This window comes from Trichoplusia ni, chromosome 9, assembly GCF_003590095.1.
Source record: "Trichoplusia ni isolate ovarian cell line Hi5 chromosome 9, tn1, whole genome shotgun sequence".
NCBI lineage: Eukaryota > Metazoa > Arthropoda > Insecta > Lepidoptera > Noctuidae > Trichoplusia > Trichoplusia ni.
Genome location: NC_039486.1, coordinates 9,598,251 through 9,617,260, shown reverse-complemented (window position 1 = coordinate 9,617,260; position 19,010 = coordinate 9,598,251). Strand labels below are relative to the sequence as shown.

General features: G+C 33.8%; 1 protein-coding gene across 7 annotated transcripts in view; it reads right to left on the bottom strand.

The window, feature by feature from the left end:
• Positions 1-3,772: 3,772 nt before the first annotated feature.
• LOC113497533 (neuroendocrine protein 7B2) overlaps positions 3,773-19,010 on the bottom strand; it is a 30,335-nt gene continuing 15,097 nt past the window's right edge. For 3 of the 7 annotated variants that reach the window (XM_026877121.1, XM_026877116.1, XM_026877114.1), the window contains exons 2-6: positions 7,281-7,371; positions 6,658-6,881; positions 5,564-5,721; positions 5,048-5,232; positions 3,773-4,872 (exon numbers count right to left, since the gene is read on the bottom strand). In XM_026877121.1, the coding sequence (XP_026732922.1) occupies positions 4,798-4,872; positions 5,048-5,232; positions 5,564-5,721; positions 6,658-6,881; positions 7,281-7,364 (726 nt within the window). In that variant the 5' untranslated portion in view covers positions 7,365-7,371 and the 3' untranslated portion in view covers positions 3,773-4,797. Of the gene's footprint in view, positions 4,873-5,047; positions 5,233-5,563; positions 5,722-6,657; positions 6,882-7,280; positions 7,372-15,834; positions 16,324-16,379; positions 17,032-17,367; positions 17,856-18,351; positions 18,834-19,010 lie in introns of those variants that run through there. The other 4 variants (XM_026877119.1, XM_026877117.1, XM_026877115.1 and 1 more) reach the window with 4 other exon arrangements.

Below are 19,010 nucleotides of genomic sequence, written 5' to 3'. Positions count from 1 at the left end.
AAGAGTAAAATGCATTAAAAACACTTAAATAAATTAGATCTGTGTCCAGCAAATTATTTAAATCTAAATAATCCTCAAAAACTATATCATTAAATTGGCGAAATACTTAGTAAAATTAAATAAAATATATAACTATAAATGATACTTATTTCCCTATTTTAATAAACACGTTATTTTTTTAATGAAGTATGATATTTTTTTGGATTTTCTTTGGCTTTTTATTTTTTTTTTAATTTTTTTTGTTTTTTTTTCTTATTCTACTTTTGACAATCATGTTACTCTTACACGTTACTTAAATTTAATTACTTATTTAGCTTCTGCTACGGTTTTAAATGGTCTATTGAGTGCTCTTGTGCAAGTGAATTTAGAAAAAAAAACGACTCGATTTTTGAAATTCTATTTTTGTACTTATGTCATGTTTATTTATATTGAGTAGAATAAAGCAATAAAAAGATAACTAAATACCGTTGTCCAAGTATTTTTGTATATTTGTTTTGAGAGGTATTGTGGTTTTGTCTAAAGGAGAATTGTTCAGATTAAAGACATACATATTGATATTTAAACCCGTTCCAAAGTGACTATTGCCTATGCAATTATATTTACCGTATTTTACATATCTTAATAATCAATTAGGTGGCTATTATGAATTTTGAATTTAGATTTTAACTGGATGTATATCTATTTGTCATTAGTCTATTTTTCCGTAAGTTAGCCTGTTGATAAAACGCGGTAAAACTAAACTGTACAATCGCTGAGGTAGAATCTGAGTTGTTATTTTAGGGCCAAGAGATAAATCGTAGTAAAATAAGACTAATTTTGAATTATTGCAAAAAACATTTAAGTAAATATTATTAATAAATTCTAATGCCATCCGAACGAATATTTTTTAAATTTACAATTTATGACCTAACATTAAGTAACTGCTCGCCAACGCTTTATAAATTAAAATAGAACTTTTTTTTATTTAAATTATTATTTCCGAACATATAATATTTTTTTTATTAAATACTTAAATAAATTAGTGCGTGTTACACGTTTTTAATAAATTAAATATCTTATTTTTATATATTTTAGTTATAACTAGGAACTAGGCGACTCTGAGTAATATTTACAACTTAAACTATATTTATAGTCTACTATATATATCGGTTCACGGTCATACGTTGCTGAACTCTGGAAAAATACATCTATTTGTAAAAAAATATATTTGCTTTCTTGTGTTTATGTATTTTTTGATATTTTATACAAAAATATATTTCTGTTAACATTTTATGAGATTATTATTGTATCACTAAAATGTTTCGTAACATCCTTTCTGTTTGATGTTCATGCTTTGGTCGAGGTGTAAGTGAATTAACTCCCTGTGTTACCCCATCTTATCTTAGTACTTTCTGGATAACACTAGGCAGTCACCTCGCCTGACCTGGATGATATGACCTCTCTTTTCAAACCTCTTTTTACGACCTATTTTTCAAATAGGCAAGTGGTGCATTTGATCTTCAATGACCCTCATGCCTGGATATTTTTACCGCTTGTTGTTTAAAATGCAGTGTGAAGCGGTGGACTCCAGATCTCTCTCAAAACTTGAAAGAGGCAGCAGCTGGGTGCCTAACTATTTATCTCTTGATGGAAATGAGATCATTGCAATACAGTTGTTGTGGACATTTCAAGATATTGAATTTATGATGCCACGTCACTTGGTGCTCTTATTTCTCATAAAGTTCTCAGAATAAGCCTTAACTTCAGTAAATATTAAAAATCCGATACTTGTAAGATCTTAAAATTCGAATAATTTAAATAGTTTCAATCGCAATCAGTCACATTTACTAACACTTAGGAATCACTCTGGTTAGATAGCTGTTCCAATAAGATTCACCAAGGAGTTTGGTTAGGTTAGGTCCTGGGCTGCATCAAGTTGGTGTTAATTGGGAGAGTGGCGAATCCCAAGGTGTAACCAGTGGGCTGTCACCTAAAGGTCTATCACCATCTCATAAAGTAAAAGTACTTGTATTTCGTTCGAAATAGTTGATGCTGTAGCTCTGAAAGACTGCAGTGCGCTGTCTTTCAACATTATTACTTTAAGAGATGGTGGACCTCCGGGAGACGTATTGGTGTTTATCAGTTGACAACACAAGCGTGTCAGCTCAAGTTATGTTGGTCCAAACGCAAATTGACTTAGGCTCTTGTCTTGGTGGAATTGAAAACCACAGTAAGGAGACCATTGCTCAGTCTATATGGAAACAGGTCTTTCTTTGCCTGGTAGTGGGACATTTTGAGGCATTTCTGAGCTTTATGATGTTGATAGCTAATCATGTTGAAAGATCCGCTTGGAGGCCAAAGTAAGTCGGTTATAAAATTTGCGTATGTTCACTTTTATGTAACAAGTGACTTTCAATTGAGTTGTCAACAGCATTGAGCCCGCTGGACAAGGTATTTGATATCTTTTTAGTGATTTTTCATACTAATCTCATAAAATAATTAAAATAAATTATTTTTAGGGGATTAATCTTTAATCTAACTTATTACTGTATGTACAGACTACTCAAATGACTAGAGTTACTCATCGCAGATGGCCGTCCGGCGTATTCCCTTAGACTTAAGTAAAAGTATAAATACATAAATATATTATTTTATAAACATATACGATAAATATATATTTAAACAAGCGCCTTCGTAAACAAAACCAAGGAAATTAATTAAAGTATTAAACATCTTTTTGATTTGTCTGTATTATTTAAACTTTTAAAATAATTTCAAGTGAGAAAATTAATTAAAAAATTAAACCTCACTATTGATATACCTAATGCCTTATATTACTTACAATATACCTATCCTATGGTCCTAATTTATTTAGTATTTAAATCAATTAAATAAGGCATAAAAATTCTGAATTTTGAAAACGAATTCCCTTTGTTCTCCCATATATAACCTCTCTTTGATCTTTTGCCTTCATCATGTGTTGAATAAATACATAGTGTCATTGTTTCAAACTGTACTTTTTGAAGATGGAACGATAAAATCGTGGGAAAGAGATGCTGCTCTATACTGTATACGCTGTCTCGCTTTCACGCCATAGCTGCTATTACTTCCTTCGCAGATGTTAAACTTTCATGAGGGAATCGTTGGAACATTTCACCATTACTATAACTATGTATTTTTATATTAAATTGTTTATAATTTACATGAAAATTAATATGAAACTTAATAAACCTGGCGCTTGTAAAGTACACATACGTAATAATGACGAATACTATACACAAATATTTACGGTAAATATAATAATAATATATAGATAATATTTATAAATATATAAAGTGTGACGTGGGCTAACCAATATTCGAACATATTTTACAAGATATAAATACTAAGGAAGACATTTATTTGGAATAATAACTAGTTTTTGACTTACATTTTTACAATTATACTGAAAATAAATCATTATGTACTGAGTTACTATCACGAACGGGATCAGTAGAATATTCATATATAACCTTTTTCGTTAGTTCTCTTTGGTCTGAGTTTAGGCTGATTGGACTATGGTGTTGTAAGGTTGGTGTACTGGTGTTAAGGTCGGCGCTTAGGTGACGGGTCTAAACTACATTGGGATAAGTTTTCGAGTTTTTTAGATGTTTATTTTTCGAATACCATTAAGAAGCTTGCTGTACTGTCTCTCTCTTTCTGGCAATTTTGCACCGTTCCTTAGAGAATATATATTGAACAAGGTGTTTTTAAATTCAATTTCTGCGCCATTTGATGTTATGAATACTTGTTGATAGAGTTCGTGATAGGGCTTCAAATATTGTCAAATATAATAAAAATAAATATGCTCAAAAGTAGTTGTTTTTTACCCAACTTTGCTACAAGGAATGTTTTGCCTTTGTGAATTTATATCTGGCTATAGATGTATCATTGGTATCTTTTGGCAAGTATTACACAAAATGACTAGAAAAATCATACTAGTTGTTGTAATGAAAAAAAATGAATTAATTTTACTGAAACTTATGTTACAATTTATACACTAAATAGGTTCTTATCTATTTCTTTTTAAATCTATATTCGGCCTTGATAGTGTTGATACATACATATATACAATAACTATGAAATTTTTAGCTTGTTCGCAACTGTTCCAAACGGCTATATATACACAGTCCTTAACTTATACCTAATAGTAGGCTAGAGCACTGATCAAACTGTTAAACAATTTATAATTAAAATAAAAAAAATGACTAGAAAAAATTAGGAGGTAAATGCGTAACAAACTAATTAAATTAAATATATTAAAATAAATGCACAACGAAGATCAATTAAGACCGCAAAATATGAAAGTTATGTACATCTAACAAAATTCACAGCTTCAACGTTTATTAATAATAGTAAACTTTAAATGAACTACAGCTAATTAAACCTTCCAATTAACTGTACATCTATGCTAAGGAATGTCCGCCACGATATCTATTACGATACAAAGATATTAGAAAATATACTTTCAAGAGGAAACATGGAAACTGTGACAGTTTAAATTGGGATTACAAAAATATATACCTACCAACTTCTCAATAACAATCTCTTTCCTTTCTTACTTTACCACCCTCTAGTGTCAAGCAAAGACGTTCTTGCTTTCTGCCAAGACTTTTAGCCCTATCAGCAGGATCCCGACACTTACCATAAATGAGGTTGTAACAGAACCGCTAGACAAAGATATAGAATACGCCTCAAAGACTTTGGGCTAGAGATGGTACATTATGTACGACAAAATAGACACTAACTAATATAGTATACACCTATTTAAGACTAGACTTAGTACGTATTGACATCAAAACCTTTTTTGGCTGCGATCGGTAAGCGTTCGCCCGTCAAATAAGGATTTTCTACCTGGAAACGGAAATTGATGTTTTAGTAGTATATGAACGAAAAAGCGTTTTGATCCGGGCAGAAAATGCGTCAAGAATGATGTCATAGAAAATGAAAATCCAAAATCGGTCGAAAACGTTTTGATATTATGAGGTTTGCTCATTTATATTGGCAAAATGGAACCAAGCATACTAACAGCCGGTTGGTATTTCTTGGCGACGAGGTTCTTGTGGTGCTCGGGGAAAGGAAGGTCGAGGTCCGAGGAGGAGTCGGCGGGGCAGCTGAACATATGCTCGCCGTCACACATGCAGTGCTGCGACAGCTGGTACTCACGGCTGAAGGCGGCGGTGTTCTCGAACTCGCTGATGCAGCCTTGATCCTCTGTTGCAAGCCAAAAATATATGTAGGTACCTTCTTACTGCTTTTGGCTATGCAATTCAAAATCAAAATCAGAAGTCATTTATTCAAATTAGGCTACTAAGTTGCACTTTTTGAAGGTCAGATTACATTGGACACCACCCAGTTTCGCCCACCCTTCACTTCAATTAAGATAAGGAATAAAAAATTTGGAAAGCTTGATTAAATAGTGTCGTAGGGTATTATCTGAGACACTTTCTAATACCGATCTTTTATTGAACAAAATAAATGTGCAAAATACCCTGTAATAAAATAACAGAAGCCTCAAGCTAGACCTAACAGCGTAACATATTACCTGTGTATCCAACGGGGCAGGGGTTCGGGGGGTTGCAGTAGGCCGGGAGCACGGCATCGGTCTTCACCATCTGATGGTTAGGCATCACACCAGAAGGCTGAAGCCGCTGCTCACCCTCGCCAGCACCACCGGTTACGTACTGATGGCCCCAGAGGGAGCTGCCAGACGAAATTGATTCATATTACTTTGAACTTTACAGTCCATTTTTCTTTAACTAATTAAAAATCCGTCATAAATCTCCGAGCTAAGGTTCATTTAATCCCGAGTCCATGACCTTTTAGGTAAGGTGCAGCCTGATTGAATTTAAATTAAATAACTTGCATGCAAACACTGGCAGCTTAGTTCGTTATGGAGCTTAGAGCTTTTCTAGATTAATGCCTATCAAAAACTAAAAACATGTTCACCAAACCAAAAACTAAAAATTAGTTCCCGAGCATAACACGGACTACCAAAAAATACTCAGGTTTATGATAAAATAGATTAATTATATCAAAAGAGGTTGGCTTCTTGAATTCTTTGTGTTAAGTTCATTACACCCTGGCGCTAATAGATTTAAATGTACGAGATAATTGCTGGCTACAATTCGCTTGTGGTACAGCCCCACCTCGTATTGTCTAATCGTGTTATCCGTCAATCTTAATGTTGTTAATTCGTCCTAATTTCTCGTCTAGACTTGATTTGTCTTTTTGAATTAGAACGATTGTAGACAATGGACCACTTCTATTGTTATTGCATGTTTGAACATTAATTGTTGGTTTTCAATTGTTCTCGAAGACAATTTAAGATGGGCTGTTGTACTGTGTTAGTATGGTACAGAAACCCATTTAGGTATTTGTTTTTTTTATGTTACTTATTGTTAAAGAAATTGAAAGTTTGACTCATTTATCCACTTTCTCATAATATATTACCTCCATTTATCTACTAATCCTTCTCATCCAATAACATCCAGCCTAAATCGAAATAGCGAAGAATTTGGATGAACTGTTATCAGCCGCATTCCCTCGCAACCGGTTAAATAGTGTTCTAAAGATTTTCATTGAACTCTAGTTTTCAAGGCGAATTAATACACGAACAGTCTCTCTCATACAACCCACCTGTGCTGCAGGTACTCTTGGTCCCGCAGGCTGGGGTTGGGGTTGCCGTCGATGAGGGAGTCGTAGTCCAGCTGTTCGTTCTCCAGCTCCTTGTTGGCGCGAGACATCAGCGATAGGTGACGGTCGCTCGACGGGAACTCGAGATACGAGGACGCAGCGTCGTTGAATTCCTTGCCCATACGCTCGACGACTTCACGAAGTAAAGCCTCCGTTAGGATGGGGTCCTGGGAGGAATTTGACCATGAGTTTGGTTTGGAGTAATCTAAGAACAGTAACAGAAGTCGCCGGTCAGCACACTCTGCATGGTAAACATCTTCGAGCCGACTATCATTGGTAAATCGTTTAAATGTTTTTGTATAGATTAAATTCAACGTCATTTGCCGAAAAGCATTGATATGTCACTCTACACTTTTCTAAGATTATATTCATATTTAAGTATATAGCTAGGTAAAATTGTCAAGGCCCTCCGATTTTAAAAACAAAAACAAATATGCTCGAGGATTTCAAAGTCTTACTAAACACAATGTACTTCCAGTTTGTAAAACGAATTGTTTAACGACTTCTGTTGCTGACTGGATGTTTGACTTCGAAGTTTCTACTTTGATAAAATAGAGAATACATACCTTTTCCCCAATAGAACCATGGGGGATAAAGCCCATTGTTCCTACGATGCTTGTCGCCATAATTAAGACTGCGAGTGGGCCCATTGCGAATCTGTCGACAAACGAAAATAATCAAAACTTTATACAAGCAAAGTTAAAACTACTCGATACACAATTATTTTTATGTCCTGTATGTTACAAAACGTCAGTCATAAATCCGTCAATGCTGGCAATTAGTCATAATGTAAATTAGGTAGGTTTTTATAAAACCCATCAGTACAATTCATATCAATCAAACGATACATGACATAACATTATTGTTTGGTGTTTTTGTTCAGAAAAAATCGAGTTCGGTCCCATTGTGTGAAGTGGCGTGGGCGTCGAGATTAAGATGCTATCAAAATGTTTATACGCCGGCGTTCTTTGATCCGAAACGAGTCAAGTACATAATTGACTTAATTATGTTTTAATTAAAAACTTATGGAACATTTTGGACTCCGGCCGCGGTACGTGCGAAACTAATTTGTTGATTGATTTATAGTTCTATTGTTAGAACCTTGTAAATGACACTAGGGATTCTTGAAAAACGAATATTATTTATTATAATAGCATAATTATTAATAACATTTCAACTATTTTTCTTCGAGATCAAACTTTTAATCAACAACACTTCGGAAGGTGCTGAATTCAAGTTGCGATACTTAAAAAGCTGTGTCTCGAATAAAAAACTATACAAATTCGTATTTATATGTTAATCCTGTTCAGTGTTTACGTATAAAAAACCCTATTTATTCCCGTGTTTACTTACAAACCGCATCGTAGTACTAAGTACCGAGACCCGCTGACTTGCTTTTAATTCCGGTTTCGTCTTCCGACTATCAGTCTAGTCAATTACCTTAATGAAATCAATTTATTATTCGTAATGTGTTTATTTATTTAATCAACGTTTATACTTATAAAGATATCGCGTTGAATCTCTTTATCTTAAGATCGTGATACTATTAAATAGACAGACGCTTAGGGTAAATTAAATGTTGACTCATAATCACGAGAATATGCAAGAGCTACGATCATCATTTTAAGTTTTGACCTACTGCAACTAAGTTCTACTAATTTATGCCACACTGAACAATGATGTCAAATATTCTACACTTACTAATAAAGAGGCAAATGTATCGCCGGAAACGAAAACCAATAATAATAATAATCTTATGAAAACCAGTAATTGTATAACATCGTTAAGGTCTAAGAAAGTCCGGTAATATCCGATGCGTATGGCTTGTGAGTACTTGAGAGTACCTAAGTAGTGCCCAAGAGTGGCCGAGACTAGATAAAGTACCGGTCAGACCCGTGTCGGCTGAACATGGCCTAGACATAGCCTAGGCTGGAATCAAGTCTGTACTCTGTCCATTCACTAGTGTTCATTCAAGCTTTCTACTGCCACAGATCATGGATGGAAAAATATGTAGACGCGACATTTAAAAAATATAAATCAATTTAAATATTATTTAAATTGCATATCCAAGTAATTGCGTATTAATGGGGATTTGCAGTTAAAAAAATATACATTCATAAATACAAATAATTTAAGCAATATATTTGTGAAATAAATGCCTAACTAAAACTATCAAGAAACATTAAAAAGAGTGAAATGAAAACAAATACCTATGTATCCGAATTAATTTCTTATCTTTCAACAGAAACTTAACTCATATTGAGTAATAGTCGTAGACTCATAATAAAATATATAAAAAATTGCTAAATCTATCCACTACATGGTCTGTGCGCCGGGCGGGTGTGGGGGGCGGGGCACCTGCGCGGGCGCCTCTCGTGGGCGGACGATCTGTCGGCGCGTCCGCGGTCCCCCGCCCGCGGACATCACTTGCATCGCAGTTATGACGCAGAAGAACCACTTATACTAATAAGTTATAGGTTAATTCTACTCATAGTCACTTGACCTGATCCTAACCTAACCGGTCTGTTACTAACCTTACATAACTTATACTTATTTCGAGGAACCTAGTTGAATGTTGTCATTTTGAGCACTTACTATTTTGGAATGACAGTAGAATAATGTAGAGAATAAGGAGTTTTTGTGCTTAGGCCTATGCATGCCCGAGTTCTCATGCAAGCCTTAAAAAAGGACAGCGTGTCTTCCTATGAAGTTATCACGTGTTTTAAAAAAGTCCACCAAAAAAAAACGCAAATTCGCTTATTAGAGAATGGTTTTTTTTTTACATTAATATTAAAATACGTTTTAATCATATTAACCTTCTGTAACTTTTTCATATTGTAATCGTTCGTTATTGTCAACATATACTTGCATTTTGTTTTACATTTCTCTAACATTGAACATGGACTAACTAAGCTGGATCGCAGATGAAAACAAAGTCTTTTTCTATGTTTTCTTTGAGTTGAACTTGTGAATAATAGCCTAGATACATCGGCTAACATTACCCACATTAAAGAAAAATGGATTTGAGATAGTTATTGCAACTTTTTAATTAAAACTCCTTTATTTATAATGTTTTATATTTAAGAAAAAAAAACTTATATTTGTATCCCGAAGAATTCTTTTTTCTTGTGGTACTTATTGCTAGGCGAGTTATCTCATAAAACCTTGTTGCCTGTGTAAGTGTAAAGTAAAAAATATCTACCTTTAAAATTTTATCTACATTAAACCAACTCAAATCAAAATTAAACGACCAAATAAGAACAATATTATGATCACAATCGAGACAATATTGTTCATAAAAATCGCATAAACTTTTTATTGTTTTAAAAGATATAATTTTTTAATTTATGGATGTAAAAACAATAAAACCTCTTTATATTGTTTTTTTAGAAATTAGCTACTGAGTTATTTGTGTGGGTGGTAGTTATTACTTTTTATAAGCTTTTTAACGATAAATTGGATATTATTTTTTATGTCTATTATGCCTCCTTTTGTTTAAAATGTTAATGTTATTACATAAAGAGTTGTGTACCTTAGGTATAGCGATTGAAATATTCCGAAATCACTGAACTCTAGTGGTGTCGTCTAACAGCACTCATTTTAAAATAACGTCCCTACAGATTATTAAAAAAACCTAAACAGTTACATAAAAATGAGAGTATTTTCGTAGTGCACGTACCATTACTTTAGTTGAGCACAATAAAGTTTTAAAAGCACATGATCGATAAGCTGACAGGCAATGACAAATCGATAAATCGATTGCAGCTTTCGTCCAACGCATCGATTCTCCGATAGCAGAGGACTACCACCACCTACTATAGTAAGGCTGAAGGTTGTGGAAGCGAGACGACACTATATATCCTATAGAGCACTATCTCCCTTGAACAACTGCTCTAAGTTTATTTTACGAGATCGAAGTACTCGAATACAGTATGTTTGTAAAATTATGTCCCATCTTCGAAGGACATATAAGTGACCCGTCAGACGTGCTAAGGTAATCTAGGTCTTGATAAAAAAATATTTCTTTAGCACAGCATTAAAGACAAATTTTACCGTGTATTTTCGGACATTTCCCTAAGCCTACCTACGATACCTAGTTGATATCATTTTAAAAACGCTTTCAGTGCTGCCATGGGTAATTTGTACGACATATCTATACTCTATACTAACATATCAAGCTGAAGAGTTTGTTTGTTTGAACGCGCTAATCTCAGGAACTACTGGTCCAAATTGAAAAAATCTTTTTGTATTGTTGGCTATAAATCATCACGCTGCGACTAATAGGAGCGAAGATACAGTGGAAAATGTGAAAAAAAACAGGGCAGGTATAAATCATTACTTATATCTTCTACCCGCGGGGACGAAGTCGCGGGCAACAGGTAGTTAAAAATAAAAATTAATTAATAGATCGCGAAAAATATTTTTTTCTTACGCTTTACTACCACCCCTTTATTGATAAGACGGTTTTTTGAATACACACTATATATGCTATTTGATTTGTATGCTGGTGTAATGCTCGTATCGATATTCGATTCTTGATAACGATTGCACTACTTTAGCGATAACTTACTGATATGAATTTGATAAGTCAGCTGTTAGCAAATTGACGTTTTTGAACTCGTTGTAATAAAAATATGATGAGAGTTTCTAATTAAGTGGTGTTTGAATTTAAATACTTACCCGTCTTAAAAACAAAAATGGATTTTACGAGTGATATTGAAATTGGAGCTAAATTAACGTCTTTACTTTAATGATACAATAAAATTAATGATTGTTAAAGATTTCGCACTAGCATTACCAAATAATGAGAACTTAGGTAGGTTGGTACATTAGAAAAGTATCAAGCACCTTTAACTTAGCTAAACGTAATTAAAAAAGAACTTAAAACTCAAAGAATCGAAACCTGAAAATAAAATAAGGTAAATAAATAATTGCAGTTCCTAATAATCGTAAGTTTGGTAGATATGCCAACTTAAGATCTTTAAATGTTTCGTAAGTAAGCGAATCTAAGACTTCACGATTAGTACCTTCGAGTCAGCGAATAATTAAAGTATTAAAGTAAAATCCAGCCTTGCAGTAACAAAAATGCTAACGAGAGTAAATGAAATTGAATGTCTACTTTCTATCGCAAGTTTAGTGTTGGTTACAAACTCTGCTTGGGTATAGTCAGGCACACAGAAATCTAAATAATAAGTATTATTTACATTTCTATGGTCAGACAGTACCAAAGATGTCCGCGAGTAAATTGTTGCATAATATATTTTATTTTCTTATCTTTTTACAGTAACTTTGACGCTTGACGTTATTTTAACGGCTGCGGTTGTGAACAGAACTAAGTGGATGATCCCGATAAAATATGAGTCAGTAAACGGTGGTAACATCTACGTATGAGTGTAGGATACATATTGATTACATGATGAACCTAAACATCATTCACATAAAAATAGGAATGACAAATTAAGTTAGCAACAATTGGTGCCGGATCCCGGAGTATTCGTACGTACGTGCGTACGTAACCAACGAGGTTGGAATACTGATGAGATGTCTGATACCGATCGATAGTAAACAATGAGTGTGTTGACATGTACACGTCAAGTTAATAAACTGAGGGTCCGGTTGCGCGCGAAAACCGATTTGAATGTGGAAAATTTAGTGATGTATTTCTATTATTCATTTTTATTATGGAACAATATCTCACAAAAGAGTTTCGTAGTTTGATTGGGGCCGAATATTATTAATTAGTATTGAATGTAATTGTGTGTGTGTTTTTAATATTATAAGGTCATGTCGTCCTTCATCTGGAAAAAGACCTCTTTTCCCTTTTTACAGTATGGAATATTTTTTTATTTTCCAGTTAGTACAATAGTAGTGCAAATAGTATAAATAATATAGTAATGTATTTAACGTATATGTATTAGCTTAGTTAAATGCAATTAGGTATTAGGAGGCAAGATTAATGCAGTGTAAAATGATACATAATAAATAAATAAGAATTTTAATAATACACAATATTATCGTTACCAGATAATAATAAAATTAATAGGCTGCATTGTCACAAATGTGCTTTTCAAGATGCTATATGTAGGATCGCTTCCTTTACCTAGATATAGCTTGTATTGCACGGATTTTACGAAAGAGTTTTCATAAGTTCTTAAAAGCCATTCCTGGTGGATCGCTGCCTTATCCACCTTTTGCAAGTAAGAAGCTAAGCAAGTTTTTTTTTATTTCGTTAAATTAAGCTCCGGGTTAATTAAGTCTACCGTGAAACGCGAGGCATTAATTAAAAAGTTTAAGACTTTTTTGTTAATGTTATTTTCAGCTTTATGGTGGTTGAACTGATTATATTATTTTGGATTTTATTTATACTGAGTTTTACTAAAAAATTCTAAAACTCTTTTTAATTTCAACTTGTTTTGAGGAGCTATTAATCGATAAATAAAACTAAAATATAATTAAGCACATAAGATATTTTGCCGTCTTTCCCATAATCCAAAAAATATTTATTAGAATTTAGATTATTTATAATATTGTAACTCAACAAGGTTTCAATCGTAAGTCGTTAATTCGTTTTCTTTAAAAAAAAATTGTAACTGGCTGGAATTTTGTAAACCGAAAAAGAAACTGTAAATTTGACAAAACAAAACAAAAATATTTTTTTTTAAAGACAAAGTTATTAGTTGCAATATTAATTGAAGACGTACTTCGCTGAGTTTCAAATATTAAATCAAGTAAACTAGAACACAAGTAGGTAAGTCATTGATTAAATACTAAGCATTCGAAATTAAACATAAAAATGTCGTATCTGCAAAACATTTTTATAACATAGTTTCAAATATCGTCGCCATTTATAGCCGTTACGTTCTGCAAACCGTAATTTGTTGTGACATAAATGTTCTTATGTCGGTTATATGAAAATTAAAGGGAGGGACTATCTTGTTCTAGTTAATTGTGATTTATAAACACTTCGCAGTCCGTTGTACTATTTCTAAGCGCCATTAATTAGTGTCATCACTCACGGATCGGAGGCAAAGAATGTGAAACAATTCTGATTGACGAATGTTATTTGAGACGGTAACCCGTAACTGTTTTTAATACATCGCTCGCTCTGCACAGTCTTTTGTTTAAACTTCGAATACTAATGAAGCAATGGATTGTGAACTTTGGTAGAGTTAAAATCTTCTAAATTGTAAGTTAATAATTGTTTAACTTAGTTTGTTTCTGATTACAAAGCTTTACTTAAAGTTTATTACGTGCGAACAAAGTCACGTTTTATCACAATTTGACAGCCGCGGTACAATTACATGACGTCAGGGGATTTTATCATTGCCCTTTCTAACCATGATTAGGCCTTTTGTGAACAAAATTGAATTCCAAACCACTATTTAACTTAGTTACGTCATTGTTAACAAATTCACTTCAAGTGTGAAACCAAGCAAGATATCGTGGAGGAATTTTGCTTTAATGTTTAAAGGGTGTTAAGATTTATAGATTTATACAAAATAATGTTTGATTTCCAAATGCTAAAATACTAATATTTTTATTTTGAATCAATTAAAGTAATCGGTCCGAGATTTATATCCCAATGCTTCATCGCCCTTACTGTTTGCTCATTTTATTTCAAGAAACTTTTATTAAAGACAATTTTGCAGAAGCGTTCAATTATTGTTTATGTTTAAAAAAAAAAATATTTTGTCACCAGTTCCATCAAATCATTAGAACCCCTATCAGCTCTTTATAGCTCTTATAAAATACTTTAAAAGGCACAAATACAAGTAGGAACTCGATTGTTTAAAAATTGATATGTAATTGAAGTTTCATCGATTTTCCATGATGGGTGATAGCAGGGGGCGCAGGACGGAGGCGAGCGTTATGAAACGGGTGTGAAAGTGGGTGGAGGGGAGGGGTGGGGTGTTAGTCCGCGAAACTAATTCCTAGGAACACTACAAAAGCTCTAGCTCCACCCACGGACCGAACTGCGCAGGTCTAGAACGAATCGATAAAATCTAGGCACCAAACCTCCAACAAGACAAAGTTACATATTCAAGTACTAAGATGTTATCAACGTAGGAATGTTTAATTTTTATGACTTTATAATAATAGGTTGTACAAGATAAACACCACATAATGTTGACATAATTCTCTAGACGATTGAGCAATTATGCCACAAGGTACTTTGTTTAGAATTGTCACTGAATTGCTATAATTAAATAATCCTGTTTGATTAAGCTTTGCTGGCAATTTATATGATTTTCAAGAGCATCAAGATTATATATAATTCAATAATAAATTTTAATTATTATAGAAGTTTATGTAAACGGATATTGAATAATTAGTTGTTACTTAATTATTAATTTCAAATACTTGAGTTGTGATTACTTTCAAGTCATTATCATTTCAAAGTGAAGGATAGAGATTTCAATCTTAGACTTGTTGCTTTCTGTGATGAAACATTCAAGCACAGGCTTCTTTCAGGTGCTAGTGAGCCTTAAAACCTCAATTAACAAGATAAAATGAACCTTATTGCTATTGAATAGAGCTCTATATTGCGCCACGCCTTGTTAGAGGCCGATGGACAACGCGCAGGCGCGGGAGAGTTCGAGATGAATCTCCACAAAATGTCGGTTTTTCAAGAGCGTCGAGATTATTTATTATTCAATAATAAATTTTAATTATTATAGAAGTTTATGTAAATGGATATTGAATAATTAGTTGTTACTTAATTATTAATTTGAAATACTTGAGTTGTGATTACTTTCAAGTCATTATCATTTCAAAGTGAAGGATAGAGATTTCAATCTTAGACTTGTTGCTTTCTGTGATGAAACATTCAAGCACAGGCTTCTTTCAGGTGCTAGTGAGCCTTAAAACGTCATGTAACAAGATAAAGTGAACCTTATTGCTATCGAATAGAGCTCCATATTGCGCCACGCCTTGTTAGAGGCCGATGGACAACGCGCAGGCGCGGGAGAGTCCGAGATGAATCTCCACAAAATGTCGGTTATGACGTTACGAGATTTGATTTGTAATTTAGCCCGTTGTTTCTTATTAATTAAAGCCGAATTTCGAAATAAAAAGAAGACAAATTTTTGAAACAGAAATTAAAAAGTAATAGGTACTCACTCGTAATTTAACTAAACTTGCAACAATTATGATGAGTGCAACCGCAAAATACATCGATTTATGTAGCTAATTAGTAAAAAATATTTTTGATCTTTTTAAAGTTCAACTTCTTTAGCACTAATGTTCACTGAAAACTGATTCTAATTGACACGCCCGACCGTTCAACTAACATGCTGAATTTTCAATAGTTTTTAATTAATTAATATAATTAACGACTTCCTCCATCGGGAGTATGTCCGGAACTGGAAGCCCGTTCCCAATTGCAAAGCTCATTTCAGGAACCGGGAAACGCATCTGTTAACTTCGCACTATATTAAACCGTAATACCTTTACATAAGGTTCAAAGTTGGGCGTTACCCTGTTAGAGGCCTAAGCGCAACGCGCAGGCGCGACGACCTGCATCGGGCGGATGCCCTGATAAAGAGCAACGCCTAGAACCGTCCATAAATGTTAAAGGTTGATGTGAAAAAAAACCTAATTTGAAAAAAAAAATGTGACTCGAAATAAGAAATACCGAAATAAGGAAATTAAAAAAGTATGCTTACGTGAATTCTCAGCAAACTGGCAATAATCACGATAAGACACAAAGCAAAATACATCAATTGCTTTCAAAGGATTTTCAAATTTTTCTTTATCCCGAAAACAGCATTGGTTAGCCTCTCACAAACGTATTCGAGGTAAGCTATCTTTAACTTGAAACTGGTACTGGACTCCAACAGTTAAGTTGTATGCGACGACTGCACGACCCGGAGGCTCACACGGAACTGTTGCGCGCTTTCAGTCCAAAGGATTATTTTCATGAGCCTGAAAGCGCATCTACCGGTTACTGTCAAATCAAACAATTCTGAACTTTATCGCTGTAACATAGGGTCGCTTGTTGCGTGCTTCCTAGTTGGGCCGGTGTGCAGTGCGCAGTCGCGGCCTGCATTTATTTTAAGCTCGGTCTAGGGCTCGCGAAGCCTGCAGGAAATATTGATTGCAACGAACTGAAAGGTCGCTGTGAAGCGAAATGAAATTTTGTCGTATCTCCATTTTATAGTTCATAGTTTAAATTTTTGATGTCTTTTACACAAAGGATGTTGAATAGGCATGTTTTCAGGACTTTTAAATACATTTTAATACTAGCATTTTATATGGAACAAATGCTTATTTTACCTATACGACCTTTATCATACTGGTAATTAATAATGAGGTGCCAATTGTATGGGTGTAAGAAAAGCTGATGACTTAGATTTTAGCTTAAAATAGTCTTTAGGACTGCGATTCTGATAGCCGGTCATAAGACGGAAGTTAACTTATAATGACACCAAAAAATAGATTTTTTTAAAGTAGAGCTTTTCAACACTTTGTAAAAAAGTCGCTAATTACGTCCATTTTACGTCTGTGTCCTTGTGATGAAAACGCTTTGTCCGATTTCTCAAAAAGCTTTAAGATTTAAAATTCGTAATTATTTCCGTAAAATGTAAATCAAATATGTATGCTATTCAATTGCAATCATTAAACTAATATAACAATAGTAAAAATATAACTTACGCGTAATCGAAGCAAACTCGCAATAATCACTATGAGGCAAAGCGCAAAATACATCAGCTTAAAACGTTAGCATTAAAAAACCAACTTTCAGAACAATGAGACTGAATTTCAGAACCGGAACGGTCAACGTTAACCGGAGGCCGACGCGAAACTGTTGCATGGGGTGGTCGCTGCAGGCTTTTCAGAACTTCGGAAGCGCATACATCAGTAACATTGCAAAATTGAACTTTATCGCTGTTCAATAAGGTTGTGTATCGCCTGTAACGCTGTTAGAGGCCTGTGCGTATCGCGCAAGCGCGGTACTGCACCCCGCGGATACCTGATTTATAGCTTCGTCTAGGGTACCTGAGGGAAATATTGATCGTAGCTCGAGTGTGATTGAAATGAATACTAGAATGGTACCGGACATATTGCGTAATGATTTCATTTTAAAGCGCTGAGAAAAATATTCGCTTGATAACTTTATAAAACGCTCTATTGATTTTAAAGGTGTAATTATTTGGAAAATAGGTTGAAAATGCGTTTTAGGATTTTTTTACACAGGTACTCGAGTTTTTGAATTAGTAATAAAAAAACCTTTAAAAAAATGCTAAACGGTTTAATCATAATCATATAGCCGGTAGTTTAAATTAGAGCTTAGGGTGTTAATGTTCTTCTAAGCTTAAAAAAGTAGGTCATTCGATGCAATCGACAATTTGTATCAAATTGTTTCAAGAATTTTAGTTAAGGCAAATTTACAAAGTATTTTGGCTACAAATGTTGAATGATGCGCAATAAGAGCTAATTTTGCAAAGAGCCTACTTCTGAAAACGCGCAAAGCGCAAGCGCAAGATTTCCATTTCGCTTGTTGCTTTAGCAAGAGTTATAGCTGTTATTTGATAAATAATAGTGAAAACCAGAAAATCTTCTAAAAAATGATTCAAATGTTTAATTTTAATTTAACAAGAAGAAAAGTTACTTAGGTCATTAGTGTTAGGTACGTACTTGAGTCTTCAATGTGGCTCTTATTGTGGTACGTCACACCTTTATTTCCATACATAGGTCTGTCCCAAACGACTTTAAAAATCATCTCACAAACGAATGTGCAAACAAACTTTGCAATGAAAATAAACATTTTGAACTTCAGTAGTTTAGTCTTTAACAGGACACTCGTAAAGGTGTATACCCGGTTTTATAAACATTATAATTATAATAATAAGAAAAAGTTAAGTTACAACGTCTCGCAATGAAAGTTAACGCGGAACTGTTGCTTTCAGTACACAAGATTGCCTTCATGAGCCTGAAAGCGCATCTATCATTCGGCTGCCAAACTATTTTGAACCTTATTGCTAGTGCATACGGGTGCTTGTTGCGTAACTTTATGTTAGAGGCCTGTGTGCAACGCGCAGGCGCGAACTGCGTTTTTTATCTGCTTTTCAGACTTGACCTTCTTATGTTTTAGTTTTTTTTTAATTATCCGATTAATTAAGTAATAAGCATTGAGTGATAGCTAAATAATTATTTTACTTCAACTTAAGTTGAAAGCTTTTTCATTTAATCTCCAAGGCTTCTTTCAAGACCTTGTTAGAGGCCGGACGATAGTGCGCATGCTCGGTATAAGGTTCTATTTTTATATTATGAAAATGGAATACCATTTTAAATGC